Raw genomic sequence first — 10,332 nt, forward strand, 5'->3', positions numbered from 1 at the left:
GGACCAGAACAACCCAACAGTCCGACTCTGGACCAGAACAACCACGACATCATGTGATGAACGACCACAACAACACGTAGAACGACTGAAACGTGACACCAGACGGCTAAACCTTGGACTGGACCTCAGCACAACCACACTGTGACGCCAGACCACCAAAAGGAAAAGATCAGTACAACAGACCCAGAACCGGTCCTGCCGACCCACAGAACAATGTGCCAGGAAGCGGTAGAACATCGTCCTGTTAAAACACAACATCTTGTAATAAATCACCAAGACCAGAACATTTACCCACAAGAACCTGTCAAACAGAACCGATCATCGGACCTGCAGCAGCAGCAACGTCCATCAACGTAAAAATGAACCAGAACTCTGACTAAGTCCTGATATGTCAGCAAAACCTCCATCTGCTGTACCCAGGTTCTGTACAGAACTAAGAATGAACCCATGAACGGACTGACTGAGCTGAGACCAGCAGAGACGTTCTGAGGTTCTGTTGAGGTCCGGGCAGCGTCTCCTCAGAGCTGAAGGTAGAAACCAGATTCAGTCTGTTTTAAAATGAAGAAGCTTCATGAAAACAAGCCTGAAGCACCAAGAAGTCCAAGAGTTGGTTCTGATCCGTCAACGACTGAAACTCATTTAAATCATCTGTCTTCATGTTGATGGTTCTGATGGAACTTCACGGCTTTACATCCGCAGAACTAAACACAGACAGACAACAAGTGCTGAGGATCCAGTCAGAACCATCCGGATCAACCAGAACTCTGTTGATCTGAAGTTCTGATCAGATGTAAACTCAACAAACATGAAGACAGAAGTGACCTGAAGAACCTGAAAGTTCTTCTGGACTGAATAAGGGACCAAAAGTAAAACACAGTCTGACCAGCACAAGAAAGATTGGACCTTAGAGAACCTTAGAGAACATTAAAGAACCTTAGAGAACCTTATCTAACATCAGAGAACCTCGTTGAGGTGGAGATGGTTACGTACTCGGGGCTCTTGGCGTAGAACGGCAGCGTGACGTGGCTCAGGGCGCTGATGTCGCAGGCCGTGGGCTCAGCAGAGATGGCCTGGCGCTTGCTGCGGTGCTGGTCGGGCTGCAGAACCAGACCGTGCTGGGCCTGGACCTGCACCGTGGCGGGCCGGATCACAGAACGGTACTTGTCCAGCTCGTTCTGCAGCCGCTGGATCAGCTCGTCCTTCTGGTCCAGCTCCAGCTCCAGCTCGTCGATCAGAGCGTCGCGCTGCCGCAGCTCCTCAATCTTCTCCTGCAGGGCGTACTGAAGGTCCCGCAGGGTTCCCATCGGTTCTCTGGGGTTCTCAGGGTTCCTCTACACTTTCTGGGAGCTGTGTGGTCCACAGAGTCTCTGCAGGTTCCTCTCAGGAGCCTCAGATTCTTCCACTGAGCCACCCTGACTTCTTTGAGGTCTTCAGGCCCTCAGGGATTTCTCTGGGGTTCCTCAGGGCACTTAAAGGTTTGTGTCGAGTTCCTTTACATGTTCCAACTTGCTTACAGTCCTGTTGTAGGGTTCTTCAGTGGACCCGAGGTTCCCTCAGAGTGTTAGTGAATTCATAAATGTTCTTCAGGATCCTCGAGGCCCAAATCTGTTCCCAACATCGGTCTGAGTCCTTCAGGTCCCCCTATGGTGTGTGTAAGATGTTCTCATGGTTCCTCTCGGACCTCTTTGTGAAACTTCCCAGTGAGTTTTTAGAGTTCTTATGGTTTTTCTGGGACAGACTGCCAGCAGAACCCAGGTTTATTTGAGATCCCAAAGGTCCCCTGAGAGCTTCTGTAAGAGGTTCTTCTGGAAACCATGAATCTTCAGTTTCCCAAAGAGACCTCAAGGTTCTCGACGTTCTAGGAGCTAAATCTTCAGATTTCCAGAGGGTCTAAAAGGTTTTTCTGGAGTTTTTTTAGAGGGGTTCTTCAAAATTTCTCTACAATCTACAGCACTGATGAAAAGTTTGTCTTGACGGTCATCAGTGTTCTTCTGGGTTTAGAGAAACGAAGGGAACTCCAGATTCCCAGCAGAACCCCAGATTTCCTCAAGGTTTCAATGGTTCCATCAGAGTTTCTGTAAAGGTTCTCCTAGGATCTACAGTAATCTTTAGAGCTTCCCAAAGAACCTCCAAGGGTCTTAAAGGCCATTCTATGGTTCTTCTGGATTGATCCTCAGAAATCCAGGAAGGTTCTAAATTCTACAGAGTTTCTGAGAATCTACAAAGTTTATCAAAGCTTTCCAAGTCTTAATGTTAGTTATGGTTCCTCTGAGTTCCCAACATCAGAGTTACTCCAGAACATACAGCGTTCCTTGTGTACTTGTGAGGTTCCTCTGGGTTCCTCTACATTCTTGGTATTACCCAGGGCTCCTCAAGGGTCAGAAAAGGTTTAGAACGTTCCACCTGGAGGAAAGCACTTACAGGATCCAACAGGTTCTTCTGAGCTCTGACCATTTCAGAGTTTTCAGCAGTCCCTGGATGTTCCGTTGCAGTGTCTGTCGGGGAACTTGAGATTCTTTTCTTGTGTTCTTGAGAGGTTCCTCCGGGTTCCTCTGAATTATCAGGAGTCTCAAAGTCAGCAAAGTTCCAACAGAAAGCCAAAACAACAACGACAAAAAACCAGAACTTGGTTTCTGTATCCAGACGGTTCTCCTGTGAGTCCAGATGCCATCCTTAAAATGCTCTGGGTTCCTCAGAGATCCAGAACTTCTTCGTTCTCTTCCAAGAAAAGAAAAGTGACTTCAGGTGATAAAACACGGTGACAGTAGAAGCAGAGGATCAGCGGTTCCTCCGGTTCCTCCGGTTCCTCCGGTTCCTCTCTGGTCCAAACATCAATAAAAACAAAACTGGAGCCGTTGCAGAACCTTCAGAACATCTCCAGGAGAACCAGGCAGGCAAAAGGCAGAAGCAGCAGGTCTGTGGCCAAATGTGAGAAAAGTGAGTAAAACAAAGTAGAAACAGAACCAGAACCGGCGGCTCTGCGCTCCGACGAACAGCGGCTGGTTCCGCTGCTTCTGCTGGTTCTCACATCACATCACGCTGGTTCCGAGTTCCACTGCAGAATCCGGATCGAACCTCCGGAGCTTTGATTCGGCGACAGAAAGCTGCAGGAGTCCAGCAGCAGCGACACTTTCCTCCGTCTGGTCCGGAGCCGCGGAGAACGGAGGAGGTTCGGCTGGAACCGAGCCGACACGGAGCCGGAGAGAAGCGGAGAGAAGCGGCGGGAAGAGGCTCTGCGGAGAAGATCCGCTGGTCCGGTCCCGGTCAGCTCATTAGTCCAATTAGGTTAACACTGAGCCGAGCGGAGCCGAGCGGAGCCGAGCGGAGCCGAAAGTTCTCCTCCTCTTCATCAGCAGCAGCTGCTTTTACTCCAGCGGACTCCTGCTTGAGTCCAAGTGCAGGAAAAAGCCGCTTCAGCTGTGATTCAGGGCCGAACCGAAGGACTGAAGGGTCCAGAGGAGATGAAGCCCCCCGAAGACCCCCGACTGAGGAGCAACCCGGAAACCTTCAGCTGTCAGCTGCAGGATGTTCTGGTGTTCTGGTGTTCTGGTGTTCTGCAGGCTTCAGCTCCTGGATGACAGGCACCATGTAGCAAAGTCACACATTAAAAGTTCTACTTGACATGTTAAAACCGGCCAGAACCACTAAACTGTGAAAATGTCCACATGAAAAATCTTTATTGATATTTACCACAAACGCTGATTGGTCCGTAAAATGACTCAAGTATCTGAGTTCTCTCTCCTCCTTCCTGCGGAGCCACAGTGAGTCCAAATGAACCAGAACCTGCAGCTCAGAGGGTCCAAACGAGCACTGATAGCAGCTCAGGAGAGCCACAAGCGAACTCAGGTGTTTACACAAGTCCTGTCTTTTCTCTTCAGCCATAAAACAGGAATGAGGGTTCGGGTCAGGAGGACAGCTGGTGGTTTTGGTTCAGTTTGGACTCAGAATCTGGTTCCTGAAGCTGCTGCGATCCGGTTAAAGATCTGATATGTTAGTGGAGAAAACTTGTGAGTTTAACGTCCATCCCGTTACACGAGTCCGAGTGTCTTTGTGTTTGTGGGTTTTCCTCCCGGTGCTGATCGGAGCACCCTGTTGGGTTTGTTACCGTGGAGTCAGAACTGGATGGAGGTCCAGCTCATGCTGCCGCCGTCCTCCTGCACGGATCTGGGCTCCCGCCGGAACACGACGACGAGCTGATCTGAGAGCAGCTTTCAGACCCTCCAGTTTGAAGCAGGACGTTCAGCCGGAGTGTTTTGGCTCCACCTGCTGTTTGACCAGCGTCACTACAGCCTGAACAAAACCTGTCAAACACCAGCACGTCTTCCTACCGGGCCGCAGGGACCGGATCGATTCTGTAAAACAAACCACGTTCAGCTGGTTTTGGTCACCTGAAGTCTGACGTGATGGTTCTGATCCGCTGCCTGGACTCAGCTTCACTCTGATTCTAAAGAGTTCTGCTGGACGTTCGATCAAATGACCACAAAGTCCTGCAGAGACAGAAACAGCCTCAACCAGACGGATCCACTGAAACCATCCTGTCTCTGGTTCCGCTTTGTTCTGGTTTCATGTGGTTCTGATGAACCTACAGGGCGTCGCCGTCACAGCAGCCGTCCATCCGGTTCTTGTTTAGTCCAAAGACCTGCAGAGAACCAGAACATGTTCACGTTTAAGGAGCTGAAGTCACAGAACCTGGACTTTTGCTTTCATTCATGTATTTATGAAATAATTATCTAAATGTTTGCAGATGAGTTTGAGGCCGTGAAGCTTCGTTCTGACTAAAACCTGCTGAGGCGACAAACTCAGATTAGGAGTCGGGATTCACTCACCTGGATTTAATCTGGAGCTGATTAAAACGAACAAACTCAGACCGGTAGATCGTAAACGAGCCGATTCGTGCTGCTGCAGATAAACTGAAGTAAATCTGTTCAAATCTGAAAGAAAAACTCTTTAAGTTGACTGAGCTGCAACAGAAGCAGCAGCAGGATTATTTCTGTCATTTCTAATAAAGCGAGAAGCTGTAGATGATCCGAGAGCTTCATGATGCAGGAGACCATCAGCTGATAGTTTATGTGCACATTAAATGAAGCAAAGGAACCAACAGCTCAGAACAGTCTGGTTCTACTTCAGCAGCACCTTCAGGAAATTCATGTTCACATGTCGATGCAGGATTTGAAATGTTTTACCAAACAGGAAAATACAGAAAGCAGAAGCCTGTTGGTGTCTCTGCAGCAGGAAGTCTTCTGGTCATTCATTTGCATTTTACAGTCCTTCGTTGTGTTCAGCTGTTGTGTTTGTGTTGTTGAGTTCTGTCTGTCGGATCCGAACAGCAGCAGAATCAACCCGAACAACGAAGCTGGAACTCAACACGATCACTGTTCGCTCTTTATTGAACATTATTTAAGAATATCGTTGTTTTCTAAAAATATATTCAAGAAACTACGATCTGTTAAAACATTTCTGTCGGGCGTCGCTACAGCTCACCTCGCAGGTGACCTATGAACAGGGTCATAGTTAGCTCTAGCTAGCTGTAGTTAGCATTACTTAGTGGTATTTCACAATCNATCTGACCCTGATGGACCTGGACCTTGGAGTTCACCTTTAATGTCTTTACAGGTCATTCTGGGTTCTTTTGGTTCCGTTCGTATTATCGTCTCTTCCATTTGTCATCAGTGTTCCTCCTCCACGTCCAGGGAGGTCGGCTACAGTCCCATGGATCTTAAACTTCTGAATAATGTGAGCAGCTGTCGTCACAGGAACATCAGCTGCTTGGAGATGGTCTGACAGCCTTTACCTTTAACATGCTGCTCTATCATGTTCTGTCTAATCTCCTGAGACGACTCTCTCCTTGGCTTCCTCTGGTCCATGTTCAGTGTGGTCCACACCAGGTCACCAAACAGCACAGTGACCACCTGTAACCCTATAAACAGGCCCACTGACTGGTTACACGTCTGTAGACACCTGTGATGCTGATTAGAGGACACACCTTGATTGAACATGTCCCTGTGGTCACATTGTTTTCAGTCCTTTCTAGAGGTACCATCATTTATGTCCAGGCCTGTTTCATGAGTTTATTTTTTAAATAATTCTGTTGAACCACGGTTCAAAACCAACGTCTGGTTTCCATTGGTTAGTTTTCACTGAATTTTTATTTATTATTACTTTTGTCAGATTCAAGTTGTTTCTGTGGGTTTTTCTTTCATTAACCGACGGCTACCAACAGTTGTTTTCCACGTGTGTAGTTGTTTGGCAGAAACACTGGATTAACTTTAATAATTATATGTACTTGAAGTGTGTGTTATCAGGAAGGTGGCATCAGATTGGACCTCTGTATCTGCAGACAGCAGCTATAAAGTGACTCTGATCAGGACATCTGAACTATGAACACATTTTATAGGAAGTGTGATAAGATTCAAGTCAAGATCAGGTAACACAAGAATATGAGGCCTGCAGGTGTCTCGGTGGTTAGCATNGTTAGCTGTAGTTAGCTATAGTCGACAGCTGTAGTTGGATTAAGCTAGCTATAGTTACCTGTAATTAGCTGTAGTTAGCTATCGTTAGCTGTAGTTAGTGATAGTTAGCTACAGTTAGCAGCTATAGTCAGCTTTAGCTAGCTGTAGTTATCCGTAGCTAGCTATAGCTCCCCGTCGCGGGTTGGACTCCGGCTCACGACCCTTTGCTGCAGGTCTCTCCCGGTTCTTCTCCCTCCAGGCTTCCGGTCTCTCTGCTGCTCTGAATAAAGGCACAAAGCCCAGAAGTGTATTTATAAAAACAAAACATTGCCGTCTGTGAGTTCATGTTTAAGCTGTCGCTTCATCTTTTATCTTCTCGTGCTGAACGTGTTTTAAACGTTAAACAGATTCTGTTTCATCCAAAGATCTTCAGTTTATCGTCACAGAGCGAAGGAACCAGGAAACGCTCACACTGAAGGAGCTGAAGCACAGAAGATAAAACGGGACTCAAACTGATCAATCAATCATCACAATAAACTAAACTTCATATTATTTGGATTTTCCGTGAATAAACATGCTTCAAGCTGAGATTTTTTTTTGAAACCCCAAGTTTTGCCTGTCAGGCTACATGAGGGTGCAGAGTGGAGCCCTGCAGACAGAACTCAGGCCTTAAAGGCTCACTGACCTGTGCAGTGTGTTTTCTGCTGAAACCGAATCTCTGCAGCTCAACTACAGCTAAAGGTTTATGAATCACATCTAGAGTCAGATTAGATCCAGGTTCAGCTTCAGGTCTCCATTCAGGTTTAGGCTCAGGTTTAGATTCAGGTTTAGATTCAGGTTTAGATTCAGGTTTAGGGTTCCGGTAACACACTGTGTCAGTGAAGGTCCTCACAAAAATAGAACATGTGTGTTTGTGTTAGTAGGTGAAGAGACCTGAGCAGGACGCTGTGATCCAGATAGAGTCGGTCAAAGGACACACACACACACACACACACACACACACACACACACAGAGCCGGGCTGCAGTGTGTGTGTTGTGTATTTGCATGTGTGTGTCCCCAGATAGCAGCCGTTAAACATTAACAGCAGGACAGTGAACCTTTGGAGTTTGATATGATGTGATCACACACACACCTGACGACACGTGAACACGCTCAGAATGACTCTTCTCTGATCGGACGGAGGTGATCCTGAAATTGCTCAGGTGAGTTTGACTCTTTTTGGCTCTAACTTTAGCGTTTTGGGCAGGATGTCTTCTTCGTTGGTGCAGCTTCAGACGCTGAAAGCAGCGAAGAGAGCAAACAGACGGATGTTCTGATGTTCTGATGTTCTGAGCAGAGCTCCGGGCTGCAGCAGCACAAACTCGGCCCAGAATGTGACTTCAGAGCCGCAGAAACAGGAAACATTGAAACTGTGCCTTAAATGAACTCTTCAACGTTACGGGACGCTGATTAGCTTCACTGTAATTATCTGTAAACAGTTCAAACCTCAACTGAACGTCCTGCATCCACAGAACTCATCAGAACAGAACATTTAAACACACCTGAGAGGATCTTTTATCCAAGAAGAAGCTGAATTATAAACCTTTCATGATGATTTATTCAGTAATTAACCGTAACATGAAAACCTAACGAGCTCTTCTGTTGTTTATCTGAAATAACAGCAAAGTCCAGCAAAAACAACATGAGGCTCATTTTAATCAGTCAGTCCTCTGCAGACATTCAGACTGTTGTGCTTTTCAGGGATTAAATAATCAGAGTTATGACAATTTAATCATTAGAATCCATTTAATATTCACTAATCAAGTAAAACAGTAGCTTTAATGTGTGATACTGGATTTATTACCGACTTTACGAGTTAACATTAATTCACTGATTCTATTGTTTTTGAATTTTCTCATGTATCTGAACATGACGACGGTTTTTCACTTTGATTCCACGTCCGGACACTGAGTTCTGATTTAATCTGACTTTCATTCATCTGAACTTTGTGCTGATGGTTGACGTCACAGATCACACCGGCCTCATGTTCCAGGACGTAGAACACATACGTGTGATAATAACATGTTAGTTAATGTGCTCAGAGTGAATGAGTGTTCCTTTTAATTTGTCCATTTGAGCGCTGCCGTCGCTCCGAGGCTCCGACGTGTAAACCAGAAGATCTGCAGCTTCCACAACGACAACCAACAGCTGACAGACGTCAGAACACAGGAAGGAAGAGAGTCCGATATTCAGAGCAGCAGCTTCATGAGACAGTTCAGAATCAACTGAAGTTCATTCATAAATAAAGCAAGAAGATGAAATGAGACTCAGGTTTCTCTGGTGGATGTTTTGGTCCCTGAGGCCCGAAGCTGAACTTAAACACCGGACAAGATCCAAACTGGTCCTCAGCCGGCTTCCCCGTCTTAGTTCAGCCACAAGAGGAGGCCAGACGGAGCAGTGTGGTGTTCAAGCTGCTCATAGATCTGCCATAAACACGTTAGTCTCAGAGAGACGCTGGTTCTGGTCGGTTCTGGTCGGTTCAGCCCGAGTCTGCAGCTTTAAACCAAACGTTGTCTTTGCTGAACAGACCAGTCACCTTCTGTGGCGTCTTCAAACACGTTCAGCCAACCAAACGCCTTCAAAACGCAGCGCTGAGGTGAAGGGCATGCTGGGAGTCGTAGGAGATGACGGCGTGTTGGGGGCGGGGCTAAAGCCACAGCTGATTGGATGAAAGGACGCTCAGACACGATCAGCTGCCGATTGATCCTTCAGTCATTGATCACATCTGAAACCTGTTCAGCTGCAGACGTTCGGTTTCAGTCCAACGTCATCGTTTAAACTGTTTTGAACGTCTTCTGTTTGGTCTGATTTAAATCTGAAGCTCATGATTTAATCAGAAATCACGTGTGATGTGAAATCTCAGATCTCCTGGAGTTTAAACTGATTTTCTTCTTAAATTCATAAGAATTTATGTTTTACTGAGTGTTTTATCATTTGGACGTAATATTTGTAGAAGAAGAAGAATTTGAGTTCAATTCATGTCTGATAATTGAGAGACATCAACCCGTAAACGTGACGGTTCTGATCCGGTTCTGATCCGGTTCTGATCCGGTTCTGATGCGGTTCTGATGCGGTTCTGACTCGCTGAGGTTAAACTCTTCAGAGCTGAACCGTCCGACGGATCTCCTGCATCTGGTCGCTGTTTGTGTTTTGACGCCCCTCAGCTCTGAGCTCTGATTGGTGGATNCATCTAGTCACCTGTCCTCTCTCAGGTCCTATCTAGTCACCTATCCTCTCTCAGGTTGTATCTAGTCACCTGCCGTGTCTTCCAGGTCGTATCCAGCTGTGGGGTCATGCCATCGCCGTGGACTGGGCGGAGCCTGAGGTGGAGGTGGATGAAGACACCATGGCAACGGTGAAGATCCTGTACGTGAGGAACCTGATGCTGCAGACCACTGAGGAGACCATCGAGAAGGAGTTCAACAGCCTTAAACCAGGTACTGAAGCACAACATCTGAAGCTCTGATGTCCGACTGTCCTTGAAGGCAGCAGCGGCATCACACCAAAATAAATCAGGTCTCTGGAGGCTGATTTTTATAAACTCACTTGATGACTTTGATGTAAAGGAAATGAAGGTATGAGATCTAATAACGGAGACTCTGTGGCTCCAGATGACGTACAAAGATGAAAATGTGGTTTTCTTGTGTTGCAGGTGCAGTAGAGCGAGTGAAGAAGATCAGAGACTACGCCTTCGTCCACTTCACTCAGAGAGAGGACGCCATCACCGCCATGAACGCTCTGAACGGAAAGGTCAGCAGCCAATCACGTCACTCTGCCACTGGTTCCTCATGTTTGGAATGTTTAGGATGTGTGAGAACATTCAGCGCATTCGGCCTCATATG

General features: G+C 46.8%; 3 protein-coding genes across 3 annotated transcripts in view; 2 read left to right on the forward strand and 1 right to left on the reverse strand.

Annotated features, from left to right (window-relative positions):
* Positions 1-1,304, reverse strand: part of LOC103373746 (cGMP-dependent protein kinase 1-like) — a 52,914-nt gene extending 51,610 nt beyond the window's left edge. Inside the window, exon 1 of the mRNA XM_008303714.1 lies at positions 991-1,304. Within this exon, the coding sequence (XP_008301936.1) occupies positions 991-1,304 (314 nt within the window). The remainder of the gene's footprint in view (positions 1-990) is intronic.
* Positions 1,305-7,590: 6,286 nt separating this feature from the next.
* Positions 7,591-10,332, forward strand: part of LOC103373748 (APOBEC1 complementation factor-like) — a 7,968-nt gene continuing 5,226 nt past the window's right edge. The window contains exon 1 of the mRNA XM_008303717.1: positions 7,591-7,653. The gene's annotated coding sequence lies outside the window, so the exon portion shown is untranslated. The remainder of the gene's footprint in view (positions 7,654-10,332) is intronic.
* Positions 8,445-10,332, forward strand: part of LOC103373749 (APOBEC1 complementation factor-like) — a 14,956-nt gene continuing 13,068 nt past the window's right edge. Inside the window, exons 1-3 of the mRNA XM_008303718.1 lie at positions 8,445-8,486; positions 9,732-9,927; positions 10,143-10,240. Coding sequence (XP_008301940.1) covers positions 8,445-8,486; positions 9,732-9,927; positions 10,143-10,240 — 336 coding nt within the window. The remainder of the gene's footprint in view (positions 8,487-9,731; positions 9,928-10,142; positions 10,241-10,332) is intronic.

The sequence above is a fragment of the Stegastes partitus genome, unplaced genomic scaffold (genome assembly GCF_000690725.1).
Source record: "Stegastes partitus isolate 25-593 unplaced genomic scaffold, Stegastes_partitus-1.0.2 Scaffold2054, whole genome shotgun sequence".
In the NCBI taxonomy this organism is placed as follows: Eukaryota; Metazoa; Chordata; class Actinopteri; family Pomacentridae; genus Stegastes; species Stegastes partitus.